At 39.8% G+C, this 21,052-nt stretch overlaps 1 protein-coding gene across 6 annotated transcripts in view; it reads left to right on the top strand.

Moving 5' to 3' along the window:
- CWF19L2 (CWF19 like cell cycle control factor 2) overlaps positions 1-21,052 on the top strand; it is a 167,777-nt gene that overhangs the window by 126,074 nt on the left and 20,651 nt on the right. For 4 of the 6 annotated variants that reach the window (XR_016234260.1, XM_008261932.5, XM_089333346.1 and 1 more), the window contains 2 exons: positions 7,410-7,622; positions 13,950-14,066. Coding sequence is in view for 5 of the 6 variants with exons in the window: in XM_008261932.5 (XP_008260154.3) it covers positions 7,410-7,622; positions 13,950-14,066 (330 nt within the window). In the remaining variant the exon portion in view is untranslated. Of the gene's footprint in view, positions 1-7,409; positions 7,623-13,949; positions 14,067-18,891; positions 19,229-21,052 lie in introns of those variants that run through there. The other 2 variants (XM_089333352.1, XM_089333350.1) reach the window with 1 other exon arrangement.

Below are 21,052 nucleotides of genomic sequence, written 5' to 3'. Positions count from 1 at the left end.
AAGATCAGCTTAGTATACATTAAGTAAGGATTTCAACAGTTTGCTCCCACACAGAAACATAAAGTGAAAAATAATAGATGATTTTTTTTAAATGATGATGAAATCAGAGCAGACCTATTGTCATGTTTAATCCCAGTGAGAGCTTTTTTTTTTTTTTTTTTACAGAGGATCAGTTTAGTATACATTAAGTAAAGATTTCAACAGTTTGCACCCCCATAGAAACACAAAGTGAAATATATTGTTTGGGTACTCGTTATAGCATTAAATCTCAATGCACAGCACATTAAGGACAGAGATCCTACATGAGGAGTAAGTGCACAGTGACTCCTGTTGTTGACTTTACCAATTGACACTCCTGTCTATGGCATCAGTAGTCTCCCTATGCTCCAGTCATGAGTTTCCAAGGCTATGGAAGCCCTCTGAGTTCTCCGATTCTTATCTTGTTTAGACAAGGTCATAGTCAAAGTGGAGGTTCTCTCCTCCCTTCAGAGAAAGGTACCTCCTTCTTTGAAGACCTGTTCTTTCCACTGGGATCTCACTCGCAGAGATCTTTTGCCAGAGTGTCTTGGCTTTCCATGCCTGAAATACTCTCATGGGCTTTTCAGCAAGATCCGATTGCCTTTAGGGCTGATTCTGAGGCCAGAGTGCTCTTTAGGACATCTGCCATTCTATGAGTCTGCTGAGTATCTCACTTCCCATGTTGGATCACTCTCCCCTTTATTTATTCCATCGGTTAGTGTTAGCAGGTACTAGACTTGTTTATGTGCTCCCTTTGACTCTTAGTCCTTTCATTATGATCAATTGTGAACTGAAATTGATCACTTGGAATAGTGAGATGGCATTGGTACATGCCACCTTGATGGGATTGAATTGGAATCCCCTGGTATGTTTCTAACTCTACCATTTGGGGCAAGTCAGCTTGAGCATGTCCCAAATTATACATCTCTTCCCTCTCTTATTCCCACTCTTATGTTTAATAGGGATCACATTTCAGTTAATTTTCAACACTTAAGAATAAGTATGCATTAATTACAGAATTAAACCAGTCATATTAAGTAGAACAGACAAAAAAACTACTAAGAGGGATAATGTATTAAGTTGTTCATTAACAGTCAGGGCTATGCTGATCAAGTCACCGTTTCCCATAGTGTCCATTTCACTTCAGGAGGTTTCCTTTTTGGTGTTCAGTCAGTTGTCACCGATCAGGGAGAACATACGGTATTTGTCCCTTTGGGACTGGCTTATTTCACTCAGCATGATGTGTTCCAGATTCCTCCATTTTGTTGCAAATGACTGGATTTCGTTGTTTCTTACTGCGGTATAGTATTCTAAAGAGTACATATCCCATAATTTCTTTATCCAGTCTACCGTTGATGGACATTTAGGTTGGTTCCAGGTCTTAGCTATTGTGAATTGAGCTGCAATAAACATTAATGTGCAGACAGCTTGTTTGTTTGCCAATTTAAATTCCTTTGGGTAAATTCCAAGGAGTGGGATGGCTGGGTCGAACGGTAGGGTTATCTTCAGGTTTCTGAGGAATCTCCAGACTGACTTCCATAGTGGCTTGACCAGTTTGCATTCCCACCAACAGTGGGTTAGTGTCCCTTTTTCCCCACATCCTCGCCAGCATCTGTTGTTGGTAGATTTCTGTATGTGAGCCATTCTAACTGGGGTGAGGTGAAACCTCATTGTGGTTTTGATTTGCATTTCCCTGATTGCTAGTGATCTTGAACATTTTTTCATGTGCCTGTTGGCCATTTGGATTTCCTCTTTTGAAAAATGTCTATTGAGGTCCTTGGCCCATCTCTTAAGTGGGTTGTTTGTTTTGTTTTTGTGGAGTTTCTTGATCTCTTTGTAGATTCTGGTTATTAACCCTTTATCTGTTGCATAGTTTGCAAATATTTTTTCCCATTCTGTCGGTTGCCTCTTCACTCTCATGACTGTTTCTTTTGCAGTACAGAAACTTCTCAATTTGATGCAATCCCAATAGTTAATTTTGGCTTTGACTGCCTGTGCCTCCCGGGTCTTTTCCAGAAACTCTTTGCCTGTGCCAATATCTTGAAGGGTTTCTCCAATGTTCTCTAATAACTTGATGGTGTCAGGTCGTAGATTTAGGTTTTTAATCCATGTTGAGTGGATTTTTGTGTAAGGCGTAAGGTAGGGGTCTTGCTTCATGATTCTGCATGTGGAAATCCAATTTTCCCAGCACCATTTATTGAATAGACTGTCCTTGCTCCAGGAATTAGTTTTAGATCCTTGATCAAATATAAGGTGGCTGTAGATGTTTGGGTTGATTTCTGGTGTTTCAATTCTGTTCCATTGGTCTATCCATCTGTTTCTGTACCAGTACCATGCTGTTTTGATTACAACTGCCCTGTAGTATGTCCTGAAATCTGGTATTGTGATGCCTCCGGCTTTGTTTTTGTTGTACAAGATTGCTTTAGCTATTTGTTAACTCCTTTTCTTTAGCAGTTTTGTTTTGTTCTGTTCACCTTCTAGGCTCAATATATTTTCTACTATCTGTTAATAATATGTCCATCAAAAATGTTGGTTATTAATGACAAATATTCAGATATGTAGGCTGAAGGTCATGGAACAAGTATGACAAATAAACTGAAAACATTTTGGATCAAACCTTAAAAAGAAGTGACAAAAATGCAAATAATTACAAGTTGGAGGTGCAGAGGATTTAGTAATTGTTTTTGGATCAGTGAGAGACATATGTCAGTTGATTCAGTTGAAGAATCATTCAGATTTAATTGGCAATTATTTAATTCAAGTGGTATAAATAAAATAGGGGGGTTTGTCAGCATCTATGCAATCTAGATTTTTTTTAAAGATTTATTTTGTTTATTAGAGTTACAGAGAGAGGTAGAAACAGAGAGGTCTTCCATCTGCTGGTTCACTCCTCAGATGGCCGGAGCTGCACCTATCCGAAGCCAGGAGCCAGGAGCCTCTTCTGGGTCTCCCACGGGGGTGCAGGGGCCCAAGGACTTGGGCCATCTTCTACTGCACTGCTACCCCGGGCCATAGCAGAGAGCTGGATTGGAAGAGGAGCAGTCGAGACACGAACCAGCGCCCATATGGGATGCTGGCGCTTCCGGCCAGGGCGTTAACCTGCTGTGTCACAGCACTGGCCCCACAATCTAGATTTAAAGAAGTGCTTTCTTCAATATACAAAATTTGATTTGAATTGACTATTTTTCTAAATTATTTATTTTTTCTTAGTACCAATGGGCTATAACATATGTACAGTTTAACATATAGAAGTATGTAATCTGTACCTGTTAATGTATTTTAAAAAAAATGCCTCATAGATATCTGTGTTCCTCCTGAAAAATCCCTTAATTTAATGTGTTGATTACAGATGAAATTTTAGATTTCTTTTAGTTCTTTTTTGTACTTCCTAGACTATATTCACAATATAAGCTTTCTGTGTTTTAAAGATTTGCTTTTGAGACTCACTTTTCATTCATGTGTCAGGCACTCTTTAATTTTTTTGTATTCAGGTTAAGCTGTCTTTGATTCCTGGCTCTGTTTTGCAATAATTATGATTTTCTTTTTTTTTTAAGATTTATTTATTTATTTATTTATTTGAAAGTCAGGGTTACACACAGAGAGAAGGAGAGACAGAGAGAGAGGGGTCTTCCATCTGCTGCTTTACTCCCCACTTGGCTGCAACGGCTGGCGCTTTGCCGATCCAAAGTCAGGAGCCAGGAGCTTCTTCTGGGTCTTTCACATAGGTACAGGGGCCCAAGGACTTGGGCCATCTTCCACTGCTTTCCCAGACCATAGCAGAGAGCTGGATCAGAAGTGGAGCAGCCGGGTCTCTAACTGGCACCCATATGGGATGCCGGCATTGCAGGCGGCAGCTTTACCCTCTGTGCCACAGCGCCAGCCCTATAACTATGATTTTGATTGTTAGTTTCTTATCCTTGTTTTTCTTTTTTTTAATAAGCCAGGCAAAAATAACCATTCTGATGTTTCAAGAATATTTGTGTTAGAGAGTACTTAAAATTACTATTTATATCCTACATGTTGGTGGTCACTGTTACCATGAACATGATTAGAGACAACTTCTGGTATTTTTCAAAATGTAATGAATTATGGTTGAGATAAAGATCCCAATCTAAAATAATTCGTGATACAGAGAAATTCATATACATAAACAATAATCATGAAGAAAATTCAAGAGAAAAAATAAATTGGTTATAGGGTGAGGAAGTGAATGTTTCCTGAGAAGTGACTTACTAATAATGATCTGTTTACTTGATCCTATCAGTAATGATGTTATAGAAATTTTCTTTGTTTTTTTTAAAGATTTATTTTATTTATTTGAAAGACACAGTTACAGAGAGAGGTAGAAACAGAGAGAGAGAGGTCTTTCATCTGCTGGTTCACTTCCCAGATGGCTCCTATGCCTGGAGCTGTGCCGATCTGAAGCTAGGAGCCAGAAACTTTCCCTGGGTCTACTACGTGGGTGCAGGAGCCCAAGGACTTGGGCCATCTTCTACTGCTTTCCCAGGCCATAGCAGAGAGCTGGATCGGAAGAGGAGCAGCCAGGACTAGAACTGGCACCCATATGAGATGATGGCGCCTTAGGCCAGGGCTTTAACCTGCTGTGCCACTGCGCCAGCCCCAATAGAAATTTTCTTTCGTTAACATTGGGTGTTTTTGGGGGCCAGCACTGTGGTGCAGCGGGTTAATGGGGTGCCTGAAGTACCAGCATCCCATATGGGTCCTAGTTCGAGACCCGGCTGCTCCAATTCTGATCTAGATCTCTACTGTGGCTTGGGAAATCAGTAAAAGATATCCCAAGTCCTTAGGCCCCTACAACTACCTGGCTTCAGATTGGCGCAGCTCTGGCCATTGTGGCCAATTTTGGAGTGAACCAGCAGATGGAAGACCTCTCTCTCTCTGCCTCTCCTTCTCTCTCTGTGTAACTCTGACTTTCAAATAAATAAAAAAATCTTAAAAAGAAATTGGTTTTTTTAAAAAAGTTTTAAGCATTTTATTTCATAATAGTTTTAAATTTACAAAACAACAATTGTGAAGTAGTAATACAGAGTTTCCATATACTCCTCACCCCATTTTTCCTATTAACATCCCATATTAGCATTTTTGTGAAAATATTTTTTATTTTTTCTCACTTAAAAAAAAAAGATTTATTTATTTGAATGGCAGAGTTACAAAGACAGAGGGCGAGACAAGGGAGAGAGATCTTTCATCTGCTGATTCACTCCCCAAATGGCTGCACTGGCGAAAGTCGGGCAAGACTGAAGCCAGGAACCAGAGGCTGAATCTGGGTCTCCCAAGTGATTGGCAGGGACCAAGTACTTGGATCATGTTCAGCTGCTTCCATAGGCACATTAGCAGGAAGCTGGATCAGAAGTGGAGCAGCTGGGACTTGAACCATCTCTTATATGGGATGTTGGTATTGCAGGCTGTAGCTTAACCTCATGAGCCACAATGCTTGTCCCATTTTTTTCCCCCAACTTCTTTTTTTTTTGGACAGGCAGATTTAGACAGAGAGAGAAAAGAGAGAGAGAGAAAGAGAGAAAGGTGTTCCTTCTGCTGGTTCACCCCCCAAACGGCTGCTATGGCCAGCGCGCTGCGCTGATCCGAAGCCAGGAGCCAGGTGCTTCCTCCTGGTCTCCCATGCAGGTGCAGGGCCCAAGGACTTGGGCCATCCTCCACTGCCCTCCTGGCCCACAGCAGAGAGCTAGACTGGAAGAGGAGCAACCAGGACAGAATCCGGCACCTCAACTGGGACTAGAACCCAGGTTGCCGGCACTGCAGGCGGAGGATTAGCCTAGTGAGCCATGGCGCTGGCCCCCCTAACTTCCTAAGGTGAAAGCTGACCTCATTGATTTGAGGTTTCTCTTGGTTTCTTCTTCCTTTTTTTTTTTCCTTAAGATTTGTTTATTTACTTGAGTTACAGAGAGAGGAGAGACAGAGAGAGAGGGAGAGGTCTTCCATTTGCTGGTTCACTCTCCAGATGGCTGCAATGGCCGGAGCTGTGCCAATCCAAAGCCAGGAGCTTCTTTCAGGTCTCCCACACAGGTGCAGGGGCCCAAGGACTTGGGCCATCTTCTGCTTTGCCAGGCCGTAGCAGAGAGCTGGATCGGAAGTGGAGCAGCTGGGACACGAACTGGCACCCAAATGGGATGCTGGCACTGCAGGTGGCGGCTTTACCTGCTACCCTATAGTGCCGGCCTCTCTCTTGTTTTCTAATACTGGTCTTTAGTGCTATGATTTTCCCTCTAAGTTCTACTTTAGTAGTATCCCACAAATTCTGATGTATTGCTTTTCTGTTTTATTTCAGTTAAAAACAGATCCTAATTTTCTTTTTTTTATTGTGTTGATGATTCATGTGTTATTTAGAAGTGCCCTATTTAGCCTCCAAATACTTGAAATTCTCTCAGAAATCTGTTACTGATTTCTAATTCAATCCATGTTTGTGGATTTATGTTACTATATCAATGCTGTTTGTTACTATAGCCTTTTTTAAGTTCACAGAGACTTACGTTATTATCCAGAATATCATCTGTTTTGATAGATGTTCTGTGTACACTTGAGAAGAATATCCAACTGCTGTTGTTGAGTGAAATTTTTATCAATATTAGGTCATATTGGTTGATAATGTATTCAGTCTTATTACACTTACCTGTGTTCCAGGCATGTGTTCTGAGGATTAAGTGGGATAATTCTAGTAGGTAGATAATGTCTGACTATTGTAACATGAAAACATAAAGCCTAGAGAGAACACAGGAAGATTAAATAACATGCCCAGGATTAAATGGATGGGGGTGAAATTTTACTATGGTTTTTTTGAGTGTATAGCCGAAATTCTTAACCATCATGCCTTTCTGTGTCTGTGATTTAGTAGGCCACACCAGATTTTGGTCCTGTATACAGCTTTGTCCTCACAGCTTTGTGAGGATTTTCAGCAAGAACATAAATATGTAAATATGATTTGGCTTTAAAAGCATCAATAAAAAATTATTTTATGTTTGGGGAGGTGTGGAGAATGAAGAGTAGGACTAGAAATAGATAGAAAAATGCTACATATTCTATGTAGTGAGAATGCTAATTTTTAATGTGAAGGTAGTTTACTTAGCCTTTTTGTGGTTTAGCTTCATAGTCTTTTAAATGAAAATGATGGTCCCCACCTTATAGGAGTGTAAAACGTGATCAGATTATATGGAGTTACACATAGCAGGTATTTGTTAAACTTTAGCTGCGATGATGGTAATAGATTATTTTTGCAGGTCTAGCTTAAAGTTTAATTGCTTCTTTCTTTATTTTTAAATATGTTTTGGCATAGAACTTAAAGATAAGACTTTAGGATGATGAAGTACAATAAAACCTTAACTTTGAATTCCCTATTTTTTATTTTGACCCTTCAGTTTATGGGAAAAGCAGATGGAGATTACTACACTTTAGATGACATGTTTGTCTCCAGAGCAGCTGAGAGAGGACGTCTTGGTGAAGAGGAAGAGAATCAGAGGAAAAGAGCTATTGCGGAGCATCAGAGTCTTGCTGCACAAATGGAAAAATGTCTGTATTGTTTTGACAGCTCTCAGTTTCCCAAGCACCTTATTGTTGCCATAGGTGTTAAGGTAATAAATATCACATTTTCTGACCTAAGGAAAAGATTCATTCATGTGCATAGATTTGCTTCAGTCTTTATACTGTTATAAGATACCTGGATAATCTGCTTTTTTCAAATATTTATCCCAAGTTCCAGTGATTGTTAGAATCATCTATGATTTGAGCCATAATAGCACATTTCTTTTGTGATTCTTCTTTTTAGAGAGACATCATTGGGTAATGGTGAAGCCGTGGACTTTGGAATCCAGGTTTGATGGATTCCAGCTCTGACTGCTGTTTACCAGCAGTATGACCTTATTTTTATGATTAATACTTGATTCTCAACATTAAAATCACCTATGTCAATCTAAATTAGCTTCTGTCTGCTTACTTTCTCAAAGGACCTCTTTGTTTAACGGATATCTCATAATTTGAACAAATTTATTATATGTCTTTGTTTTACTTGTTTCTTGGGTTTCTCTTCTAATACTCTTTAAGCTGCACAAAAACAGAAGTAACTTTTGCTTACTCTTGTATACCAAACATCTAGCTTTTTTCATAGTAAATAGTACTCATTTATTTCAATAAATTTTTATCGACTTAACTGTTTCAATAAGTAAGTAATTTTTGTGTACATGATATATGCCAAAAACTAATTTGCTACTGGAGAAAAGGTGTGAGGATTAGAAAGACTTTTGGAATTTGTATTCTAGTGAAATAGAGCAGAAAACAAAGTAATAATTACTCTGATATTGAAGTATTAATTGTCTCACATGCAAATAAAGTGAGAAAATGAGATAAAATTATGAGGGAGTATTTTTTTATAAGGTGGCCTAGAAAATGCCTCTGAGATATTTTAGTAAATTATGTATGATGGGAGGGAGCAAGAAATTTGAAGGTATAAATGAATGATGTTTCAGGAGGGGTATCAGTGTGTAAAAACGTATGAAGAAGAAATGATTGGCATTCATGGAGCAGTGAAAGAAAGTAGTGAGAAAGTGATAGTAGAAAAGATTAAATAGTGAATGCCAGTTTCAGGAGCTAATGAATTAGTGAATATACAGTGCATATTTATTATTATTATTTTAAAGATTTATTTATTTGAGAGGCAGAGTTACAGAGAGGCAGAGAGAGAGAGAGAGAGAGAGAGAGAAAGAGAAAGAGAAAGGGTCTTTCATCCCTTCCATCCAGTGGTTCACTCCCCAGATGGCTGCAACGGCCGGAGCTGGGCCGATCTGAAGCCTGGAGCCAGGAGTATCTTCTGGGTTTCCCACATGGGTGCAGGGGCCAAGGACTTGGGCCATCTTCCACTGCTTTCCCAGGCCACAGCAGAGAGCTGGAGTGGAGCAGCCAGGGCTCAAACTGGCGCCCATATGGGATGCTGGCACTGCAGGCGGTGGCATTTTTTGCTAAGCCACAGTGCCGGCCCTGTACATATTTTTATTTTTGTTGTTTATGTACATTCGCATTTGTGGGGAGCAAACCGGACTAGACTGTTACTGGAATTAAGACTTATTCTATGCATCTGCTCTCCCACAATATGGCGCTGGGAGAGAAGTAAACAGCTTCCGCACAGCTGCCTCCAGTTCAACCAATTAACTGTAGGACTTGCTCCTGATTGGAGAGCAGCGTACTCAGCCGAGTTGGGATTGGCGGAGGAGGACTATAAAGGAGGAGAGAGACGGCATGCACCAGGAACATCTATGGGGAACATCTAAGGGAACCCGTGCAGCCCCCAGAAAGCCGGCCGGCGGTGTGCCGCTCCCCTGCGGAAGTGGGGAATGCGGCCAGGGGGAACTGCCCTTCCACGGAGGTGGAAGGGATAGTAGCCAACCCGGGAAGAACCAGCAGCAAACCCGGGGAGGGCCGAGCAGACGAAAGAACAGCGCAGGGTCCTGTGTCGTTCCTCCACGAAGAGGGGGAGCGACATAATGGTGCCGTGACTCGGATAGGAAACCTAGGAGGGAAAGACCGGGAAGAATTGGGAAAATATCGGAGAGAGAGACTAGCAAACAGCCTAGGGAAAAGCCGGACGAAAGAGGTGCCGGAGGAAGCTGTTGAAAGCCTAGGCATAGACTCGGATACGGACTACGGGGGGAAGCTGGGAGAAATCTCTAAGGTCGAAAGCGAAAGTGAAAGCTAGAACAAACAGACTCGGACGCGGACTGTGGGGAGAGGCCAGGAGAAATGAGGGAGGAATATTGTTGGAAGAAAACTTAGGGAAACATACCGGGTAGAGAAAAGTGTTAGGGAAATTGAAGCCGCGGGGGGCAGGCCGAGGCGGAAACGGAAGCCACTTTGGGGTTCTCAAGTTAGCCCGGGAATAGGGGGCGAAAAGTTGAAGCCAGAAGCTGAAACGTGAGCCAGGTTGGGATCCGTCTGGTTAGCCCGGGGAGCAAAGGACGGGAAGCCAAACCGTGGGGCAGAGACGTACGCTGGGTTGAATTCGCCAGGCTAGCCCGGGGAACTTGGATTGAATCCTAGTGGCGGAGACGCAAGCTACGCTGTGTTACTCGCGGAAGCCGCCGCGTGCAGAGAGAGCACGGGGCGTGAATAGATAGGGAACGCTGGCGTAGGCCGTGGTTCAGACGCGAAAGGGTTAAGCGTGGAGACCGCGGAGCGCGCAAAGCCGAGCCGCGCAAAGCCGGGAAGCTGCGCAGATGAGAGAGGCGCGCGGGCTGAAGCGGTGCAGAGCCGGGAACCCGCCGGCGGGGCGAGGTGCCGGGAAGCTGCGGGGATAAGAGAAACAGAAGTTTAGAAGTAAAAGAGAAATAGGAATGTTGGCAGACAGAAGTAAAATGGGAGAAATAGAAATGCCCGGAGATAGAGAAATAGAGAAAAATAAGGCCTCCCCTCAACATGCCAATTAGAAGGCTTGGATTCGGTCTGCCTGATTTAAGGCGGTAAGCGCCAGCAAAGCTCGACCAGAGTATGAGCTGCAGGTCACCGAAGATAGGCACGAACCAACACTAATAAGTCTCCCCCACAATAAGGCAATGAGAAGGCTTGGATTCGGTTTGCCTGATAGGTTTTGTAAGCCCCTGCGGGCAGAGCAGAGCATGCGCTGCAGGGCACCGAACACAGGCACGCATCAGCGCCTAAAAACCTCCTCACAATGGCGAAGAGAGGACCCGGATTCGGTTTTCCTGATTGATAGGACTTGTAAGAGCCTGTGGCAGCTCTAGCAAGTAGAGCAGAGTGTGTGCCGCGGGACACCGAAGACAGGCGCGTATCAACGCCAAAAATAAAAAGAAAGGGGGATCTGTGGGGAGCAAACCGGACTAGACTGTTACTGGAATTAAGACTTATTCTATGCATCTGCTCTCCCACAATATGGCGCTGGGAGAGAAGTAAACAGCTTCCGCACAGCTGCCTCCAGTTCAACCAATTAACTGTAGGACTTGCTCCTGATTGGAGAGCAGCGTACTCAGCCGAGTTGGGATTGGCGGAGGAGGACTATAAAGGAGGAGAGAGACGGCATGCACCAGGAACATCTATGGGGAACATCTAAGGGAACCCGTGCAGCCCCCAGAAAGCCGGCCGGCGGTGTGCCGCTCCCCTGCGGAAGTGGGGAATGCGGCCAGGGGGAACTGCCCTTCCACGGAGGTGGAAGGGATAGTAGCCAACCCGGGAAGAACCAGCAGCAAACCCGGGGAGGGCCGAGCAGACGAAAGAACAGCGCAGGGTCCTGTGTTGCTCCTCCACGAAGAGGGGGAGCGACAGCATTCATACATAATATGTAATCTTACTATCTTTAGATCATTAAAGTAGTCAGTTTATCAATTTGATTTCTTTTGCTTCATTTTTTACCCTTGTTTTTTTTCAATTTTCTTTCACTCCATAAGTTATCTCAAAGGTAAATGTAAAAACTTCACTAAATATGTAACCAATTTTTAAAAAGGAAAAACCCATCTTAGCCAATTGCCTATATTAATTTTTTAAAGTTCTTTTTTTTTTTTGAATCTAATAAACCATTCTGTATTTTTCCTGTGTTCTAAAGGATGCTGCTTCAATAAACTTAGTAGTTTTAGAGAGATCATAACAATGTTTGCCCATATATAATATCCATATTCATAATTAATTTGATGATGATGTGTTGGTTTCATCCAAATGAACCTTGAAAATGTCAGTGAATTTCGGCTAAGATACCCAAGATGCATAGCGTAGATTGTTGATTCAGAAAGTAAAACATACCTGAACTTACTGACTCATTGACACATTGTACCTTTTTTTTTTTTTTAACTTTTATTTAATGAATATAAATTTCCAAAGTACGGTTTATGGATTACAATGGCTTCCCCCACATACCGTCCCTCCCACCTACTACCCTCCCCTTTCCCACTCCCTCTCCCCCTCCATTCACATCAAGATTCATTTTCGATTATCTTAATATACAGAAGATCAGCTTAGTATACATTAAGTAAGGATTTCAACAGTTTGCTCCCACACAGAAACATAAAGTGAAAAATAATAGATGATTTATTTTTTTTAAATGATGATGAAATCAGATCAGACCTATTGTCATGTTTAATCCCAGTGAGAGTCAAGTTGGGAGTTGATAATTTCTTTTTTTTTTTTTTTTTAACAGAGGATCAGTTTAGTATACATTAAGTAAAGATTTCAACAGTTTGCACCCCCATAGAAACACAAAGTGAAATATATTATTTGAGTACTCGTTATAGCATTAAATCTCAATACACAGCACATTAAGGACAGAGATCCTACATGAGGAGTAAGTGCACAGTGACTCCTGTTGTTGACTTTACCAATTGACACTCCTGTCTATGGCATCAGTAGTCTCCCTATGCTCCAGTCATGAGTTTCCAAGGCTATGGAAGCCCTCTGAGTTCTCCGATTCTTATCCTGTTTAGACAAGGTCATAGTCAAAGTGGAGGTTCTCTCCTCCCTTCAGAGAAAGGTACCTCCTTCTTTGAAGACCTGTTCTTTCCACTGGGATCTCACTCGCAGAGATCTTTTGCCAGAGTGTCTTGGCTTTCCATGCCTGAAATACTCTCATGGGCTTTTCAGCCAGATCCGAATGCCTTTAGGGCTGATTCTGAGGCCAGAGTGCTCTTTAGGACATCTGCCATTCTATGAGTCTGCTGAGTATCTCACTTCCCATGTTGGATCACTCTCCCCTTTATTTATTCCATCGGTTAGTGTTAGCAGGTACTAGACTTGTTTATGTGCTCCCTTTGACTCTTAGTCCTTTCATTATGATCAATTGTGAACTGAAATTGATCACTTGGAATAGTGAGATGGCATTGGTACATGCCACCTTGATGGGATTGAATTGGAATCCCCTGGTATGTTTCTAACTCTACCATTTGGGGCAAGTCAGCTTGAGCATGTCCCAAATTATACATCTCTTTTCAAGACTTTCATAATTTCCATATATATATCACATATGTATTACTACCATATAGATCTCTCACATTTATATATATATTTTATATTTCTTTATTCTGTTCCATATAAGAATAAATTAAACCTCTAATAACACTTAAATTTTTCCTGTTGTGCACTGGGAAATGTTTGAGACTGTAGTCCAGTGGTGTTTCCCTGGGAACCAGCTTCCATATGGGATGCTGGTGTTGCACGCTGGAGCTTTAAGTCCTGCGCCACAGTTCTGGTCCCTCCAGTATAAATTTAAGTAGGCACTCTTTCTTTGTTCACAGCAGAGTTTTAAAACTGCCCACTATTTTATAAAATAATTATCTGCCATATAAAATATTTCCAACTACAATTTAACAAAAATAATAGAAAAAACATCCTTTTGCAGGAAGTTATTTATGCTCCTTAGGAGATCTTTTGTCCATTCTTCTTTTTTAAAAGACAGTTTGTATTTAGTGGGAAAAGTAGCACCAGTTTTAAGTAATACATGTATGGAAATAAAAAGAGCTTAACTCTAGCAGTGAAGTCACCGTGAGATCATTTCCTCTCTCTTGGCTAGGTTTTCTTTTCTCAGCTTGTGAGAGGTAAAAGGTCTGATTAATAGTCCATCGATTAGAGCACTCTGCCATTACCAGGCCATGCCATGTATCTTTGTAGTCTTGTGAAACTGTGTTAAGGGCTTTCAAAGTATATACTTTCTTTAGATCAAGGATGTAGTATCATTTATTTTTCCTTCCTTGGATAATCTTTATATGTAACAGTGAAAATTGCAACTTATATTCTGAATTTCCAGTTTATTAAAAACCATTTTTATGGCTTTTAAAATAGTTATAAAAATTAAATCTTTTTTTAAAATAGTTATGATAAACGTTTTCTTCTAAGCAAGTGTACTGTGTTAATTATTAGCTACAAGTGTGAGTAAATTACAGTAGCATTTCAACTTTAAAATTTTTTCCCGATAGGTTTATTTGTGTTTACCCAACTTCCAGTCTCTTACTGAGGGGCACTGCCTGATAGTCCCTTTGCAGCACCATAGAGCAGCCACATTACTAGATGAGGACATCTGGGAGGAAATTCAGGTAAGCATGAAAATGTCATTGTCATTTTAAAGCCCATGAGCAGTTTTTATAAACTAGTGTGGTAGAGTCCAGCAGGGTCTGTATTTTCATTCAATAATTTTACCTTCTGATTTAAACATTTTTGTAGTTGTCTGTATCTGCAGATCATGTTTCCAGCGTTCACTATCTCTTAGTTTTATTTCCCATAAGTACTCTGCATTTTGAAAACTTTTGTTTCTAAACTGTAACACAATATGAATTATTTTTACATCAAAATGTTAGCCTAAGATTTCTGACCATGGGTTTGTGTAGCATGAAATACTAATTTATCAAAGTAAGTTAACAAATCGCAACCAAAAGGGTAAAGAAATTCAGATAATGAAAAGAAATTTTGGGAGTTAGATGCTTGTATTCAGCAGTTGCCTTGTTGTTTTGTGATGGAACTGGCCTCTTCCACTGTTATGATTTTGTGGTTGTTTTGTTACTTGCTTTGTTTCTGCTCTTTTTCCATCATAACCTAGTTTAGCTTTTGTATTTAGGGATTTGTTTTTGTGGCTTGTTGGTCAGGAGGTTGAAAGGTGCAACATGTTGCTGAGTTATTTCAAGACCTTATAATGACCAAAAGAGAAAGGGAGAAAGAAAACTTTCTAATGTCTGAAAATTGAATAGAAGTTACAGGGAATCCTAGTCAGAAAATGTGAGAATTGTAAAATTTCAAAGGACACTGTAGGGAGGCCAGTGCTGTGGCATAGTGGGTAAAGCCCCCGCCTGCAGTGCTGGCATCCATATCGGTGCTGGTTCGAGTCCCAGCTGCTCGACTCCCGATCCAGCTCTCTGCTATGGCCTGGGGAAGCAATAGAAGATGGCCCAAATCTTTGGGCCCCTGCACCCACTTGGGAGTCCCAGAAGAAGCTCCTGGCTTCTGATTTCGGATCAGTGCAGTTCTGGCCATTGTGGCCATCTGGGGAGTGAACAAGCGAATGAAAGACTTCTCTCTCTTTCTCTCTTTGCCTCTGCCTCTATGTAACTCTGCCTGTCAAGTAAACAAATAAATTAAAAAAAAAAAAAAAAAAAGAGACACTGTAGTAGATACTAGTCTGATAAACATGCCAACAGAGGAGATATTTTGGCTGTATTTGATGAAATTTAGTATCTTACTACTTGTACTTTTAATCTTGTGAAAGTTAAAAAGGCAGATTTTTATTGTTTTATTGTGGAAAGCCAGGTAGGAATGAGGACAAACACTAGTTGATTTGAAAAAAAAAAATTGTTTTCTCAAATAGTAGATGTCAGTGCCATGAGGTAATTTAAGATAAGAAATACAGAAATTTAGTTGTTAGAATCATTTTAGAATTTTTCTGAGATGCTTTTAAAATTTATGCATACAAAACTGATTTAACTTACAAATGCAATACCAAAAGTATTTTAAGTAATTACAGTAATCTGGTGTGTATGCTTTATATTTTTGGAAGAAATTAAGCTACTTGTTGAAAAATATTGAAATGAATAAAGAAGAAACTTATTCAATTCAAGATACTGTCTTAATACATGCTAAGAGAAATGCAAGTATAAAATCATTAATTCTGCCCAAAGGTGTGGTATATTGTAGTACAGCTTACATTGTAGTTTAGCAGATTTTGTTAGCCAAATTCATTGTGGAAAACTGGATGAAGGAGAAAAAGAGCTAAATTGTTTTATGTAGTTAATGGCATCATATATCTTTTTGTTAATAAAGGAAGAAATTGTTAGAAGTTATAAATTACCATAGGATTTTAGTAAACTAATTTAAGTAGCTGAATCTTAGTCTACTTAAAGAAATAGGCTTTTTTGTTGTTTATTTTTTAAGATTTAGTTTATTTATTTGAAAGGTAGAGTTAGATCTATTTAATTGAAAGGCAGAGTTAGAGAGATCTATTTCTTATTTTTTTAATTTGTTTGTATCTCATAAATACAACATCATGAACACAGTAATTCTTCCCCCTGTACCTGCCCTCCCAACCGTTCTCCGCCCGCTTCCTGCTCCCTCTCCTATTTTATCCAAGAAAGAAAAAAGAAAAAGCAAGAAAAAAAGAAAAAAAGAACAAATGGAATAAAAAATCTAAGAGAACTGTCCCTCAACAGTCTATACAAGGGCTGCTGCTCTATATATGTTATTGCTTCTTGAAGGTGATTTCGTTTGTTTGTTTCCGCCCTTCCTCTTTCATCCACTGCTTTATTTCCCAAGTGGCCACCACAGCCGGGGCTGGGCCAGATTGAAGCCAGGAGCCAGGAGGTTGTTCCAGGTCTTGCTCATGCTTGGACAGCCAAGACTGGGCCCTGTTCTACTGCTTTCCCAGGCTATTAGCAGGGAGCAGAATTGGAAGTAGAGCAACCAGAACTCCATCTGGCATCCATATGGGATTCCAACGTTTCAGGCATTGTCTTAATCCCCTGTGAAGCAGTGCTGACCCCATGTTTTTATTTTTACTTTTAGATATGTGCAATAATTCAAATTAATTCCACTGTGGTAGATATCATTATGGTTGCACACCTGTCTATATTTAAAAATTATTTGACTTGATTCAAAATATTGTTTGCAAATGGAAGAACTATTTCTTTTAAGTGGTTGTTTTTTTTTTTTTTAGCACCATATCTAGTAACATTTAAGTGTAACTTCAAATTGTCTGTTTAATAACAGGTATAGAGATACATTTCAGGAGAGCATACTTAAATAATTATAAATTTAAAATGACTAAGATCCAGGTTGTTAGCTTTGTTAAATATATAGTTTAATTTGGTCCTTTTTAAATTTATCTTTATCTGTTTGATAAATATCTTAGAGCATATGCTATAGTCATCTTGTAGGCCCATATTTTGATTCCCAACTTGATGGAATGGGAAAAGAGGGGCATTGTTGATGCTTGTCTATAATGAACTTCACTGTAGAGTGACGTGAAGGGACCATTTTACTTGGTAACCATTGACTGCTACCTTTAAGTCATTTTCTTAGGGCTGCTCAGATCCTCCAGAAAAGATTCTTAATCTCCTGTCTAGATCACCTCTGCTTTCTTTTGTGTGGGAGTTGAGGGGTGGAGAGAGTTGAGGATGGCAGAATGTTGACTAAGAACATTAACCTTTCCTATAATACCTTTGTTCTCAGGCTGTGTGCTTTCAGATATGTCTGATCTTCTCAGCCCAGCTACGTTATTTTACATTTTCCAGAGGATAATCCTTTAGCATTCTGCTGTTTAGCAGGGGATCTGGCATGTTAAGTGCTTTTTCCAAAGTCTTTCATCTAAGCCATCTGTTTTTAGCCACACCCTCACCTCTGTTTCCCTAAGTCGTTGGTACTGCCCATTTCTAAGCAGGTTTCTGCAGTGCGGCACAGGTTTTTTACTTCTTATACTCCTCCTTCCTGTCAAAGTATGAGCCAGATTTCTGACATTTAGGTCAGATATTATGTGATAATTTGATTTTCATGAACTTCTCTCATTCTTCAAGTAGGCTTAATGGCTTTTAAAGAATTGTCTTAATGACATTTTTGAGGAGTTACTGCATGGAGGAAGTAGAGACAAATGTTTATATTCTATCCTGTCTTATAACACTTATCTTGAATAACTTTTTTTTAAGATTTATTTATTTATTTGAAAGTCAGAGTTACACAGAGAGAGAAAGGCAGGGAGAGAGAGAGAGAGAGAGAGAGAGAGAGAGAGAGATCTTCCATCTGCTGGTTCACTACCCAGTTGGCCTCCACAGCCGGAGCTTTGCTGATCCAAAGCCAGGAGCCAGGAGCTTCCTCTGAGTCTCCCATGTGGGTGCAGGGGCCTAAGGACTTGGGCCATCCTCTACTGCTTTCCCAGGCCATAGCAGAGGGCTGGATTGGAAGTGGAGCAGCTGGGACTTGAACTGGTGCCCATGTGGGATGCTGGCACTGCAGGTGGTGGCTTTATCTGCTATTCCACAGTGCCTGCCCCTTGAACAACTTTTTATTTAGAAATATTCTAGTTTAAAAATTTGAGTAAATTAGAGCATTGATATTATATATTCAACTTTATATAGCTTCAATATTTTAAGGAAAACTCTTTAATTAAAATTACTTATTCAAATTTACTCAATTTTTATGTTTATTGATATAAATTAAGAATTGTCACAGTCTGCAGTTGAGTTTACTTAACTGTATTAGGAATTTTTGTTCCGATGTATTGATTAAACAAAGAATGGGCAATTAGATAGAAAAATGATGAGTACCCAACACTAGGTGTTTTCTACTAGGAATCTGGAAATGTAATGTAATCCCTGTAACATGCTGTCTCTGTCTCTCTCACAAGCATAAACTAGTTTTGATATTTCTTATAATAGTGAAGTATAAAAGCTTTCTTCTTTGTTTAGTTATGGAACTCTAAGCATAAGTATTATTGAAATATGTGGACTATAGTTATTATGTGGAACATAGAGAAAATTTTAGTTTTAGTGAAGCAGGTCACCTCTAATTAGTCATTAACACATGTTTTTTTAAATTTTTGTGTGCAGAGAAGAGATATACTTAAATATATATGTTTTCTCCTTGGAGCTGCTAGTATGATGTTTATGCATATTTTAATACTGGACCCTCATTGCAACAGTAGCTAACATGATATTTTCAGTTTTATTTGTAATCCATGACATTTTGAGTCTGCCTTCTTCACTACTATACAAATAGAACCTAGACAGTCATCTAACAGTTAAATCAGAAAGAGATTAAAAACAAACACAAAGAAGTTTTTGAGATGATCTTTGGATTGTTTAAATTATTGTAATTGTTTTTGTTTCTGCTAATTTTTAATCCAAGTCTTTTCTTTCTCAGTAAGCTTTGTTTATAAATATATAGGTCTGTGGCCTGGCGCTGTGGCTTACTTGGTTAATCCTCTACCTGTGGCGCCAACATCCCATATGGGCGCTGGGTTCTAGTCCTGGTTGCTCCTCTTCCAGTCCAGCTCTCTGCTGTGGCCCGGGAGGGCAGTGGAGGATGGCGCAAATGCTTGGACCCCTGCACCTGCATGGGAGACCAGGAAGAAGCACCTGGCTCCTGGCTTTTGGATCGGCGCAGCACTGGCTGTAGTGGCTATTTGGGGAGTGAACCAACGGAAGGAAGACCTTTGTCTCTGTCTCTCTCTCTCACTGTCTGTAACTCTACCTGTTAAATAATGATAATGAAAAAACCCAAATATATAGGTCTACTCTACTAATGATTTTCCTTTGTCTAGGATATAAAATTATCATGTTAACACAGAACTGGACTGGATACTGAAATAAATGACAAAAATTAATAAAAGCTCATAGAGGGAGTGGGAAAGGGGAGGGTTGTGGGTGGGAGGGACGGTATGGGGCGGGGGGGAGCCATTGTAACCCATGAGTCGTACTTTGGAAATTTATATTCATTAAATAAAAGATTAAAAAAAATAAAAAAAATAAAAGCTCATAAATATAATAACTAATAAAGACGATCTAAAAACTTACAAACCAAATTCATATATATAGTTTATTACTATTTTGCTTTTTATTATTTTCTACACGTAGCACTTAATGTGCAAAGGAAAATATCTGGGACATAGCAGTTGAATAGAGGGAAGGTAGGAGTTACCTATTGCTGCTTCTTACTTCATCAGTAGCTTTTAGCTTCATAAACAGCTTTTTACCAATGTTAGTGAATTACTTATCTTATTATTTTTTACCCTGTAACAGAAAAAGCCTCATTGTTAGTACCTTGAGACAGTAAAAATTCATTCCTTACAGAATACTCTAGTGTGAGTTGGGCACCTCTCCACAACAGATTACATCCAAGCAGTAACACAGGTAGCCACGCTCCTTACGTGGTGAGGCTCTGCCATGAGGAATCCTTCCCTTTCAGTACTTTTGGATTGGTGCAGTTGTGGCCATTTGGGGAGTGAACCAACAGAAGGAAGACCTTTCTCTCTGTCTCTCCCTCTCACTGTCTGTAATTCCACCTCTCAAATAAATAAATAAAATCTTAAAAAAAAAACTTAAGGAAAATCTCAACTTGTGTGAAAAAGACAATCAGCAGATGACAGTATCCAAGTATGTTAGTCCTTGTTTTTTTTCATTACTATAACAAAATACTTGGAGCTTGGTTGCTTTGTAAAGAAAAGATGTTTATTTAATTCACAATTCTGCTGGTTCCAGGGCATAGCACCAGCATTGCAGCTTGACTCTGGTGAAAGGCCTCATGGCACCACAGTGGTGGGAGCTCCTGTGGGAGCAAGAGATCACATTGCCAGAAAGGAAGCCAGAGAACTGGGTGGGGCTAGACTTGTTCTTTTTTATAACAACTACCTCTTGAGAACTAACCCATGAGAACTACTTTAATTATGTCCAAGGGCAGGACTTCCAAGGACTTCCCTCTAAGTCTCAGCTCTGAAAAGTCTCACCATCTCTCAAATCAGCACATTGTAGACCAAGCTACGAACACATGAATGGGGGAGAAGCCATATCTGATGTCAAGATAACATAATGTCAGGATAACAAAAATGTTCTAATTACCTGACAAAGATTTTTAAAGCAGCCATCATGAAAATGTTTCAGTAAACAATTAGGAATATGCTGTAAAAGAAATGTAATGTGAACAACAGCATATTTTCCACCAGAAACCATGGAGCCAGAAGGAAGTAACATCACATTTTTCCAGTGCCGAAAGATCTGTGAACTAGAATTCTGTATTCACTGAAAGCATTCTTCAGGAATGAAGAAGAAAATCAAGACATTCTCAGATGATAGAAAACAGAATATGTCATCAGCAAACCTACCCTAAAAGATTGTCTGAAGGAAGTTTTCTAAACAGAAAGGAAATCAAGAAGGGAGAAAGAAAAATGAAAGAAGTAAAAATATGAGTAAATTCATTTCCCAGCTCCATAATTTTCTTAATTATGTTTGATGATTGAAGTAAAAAGTTACAACACTGTCTGATATGTTTCTAAATGTATGTAGAGGAAGTATTTAGGACAATTACATTTTAAATGGGGAGGCTAAAGGGA

Source organism: Oryctolagus cuniculus, chromosome 1 (genome assembly GCF_051225735.1).
Source record: "Oryctolagus cuniculus isolate XC-2025 breed Fujian yellow rabbit chromosome 1, ASM5122573v1, whole genome shotgun sequence".
NCBI classification, from domain to species: Eukaryota; Metazoa; Chordata; class Mammalia; order Lagomorpha; family Leporidae; genus Oryctolagus; species Oryctolagus cuniculus.
The sequence above is the reverse complement of the archived record's forward strand: the minus strand, read 5'-3'. Positions and strand labels throughout refer to the sequence as shown.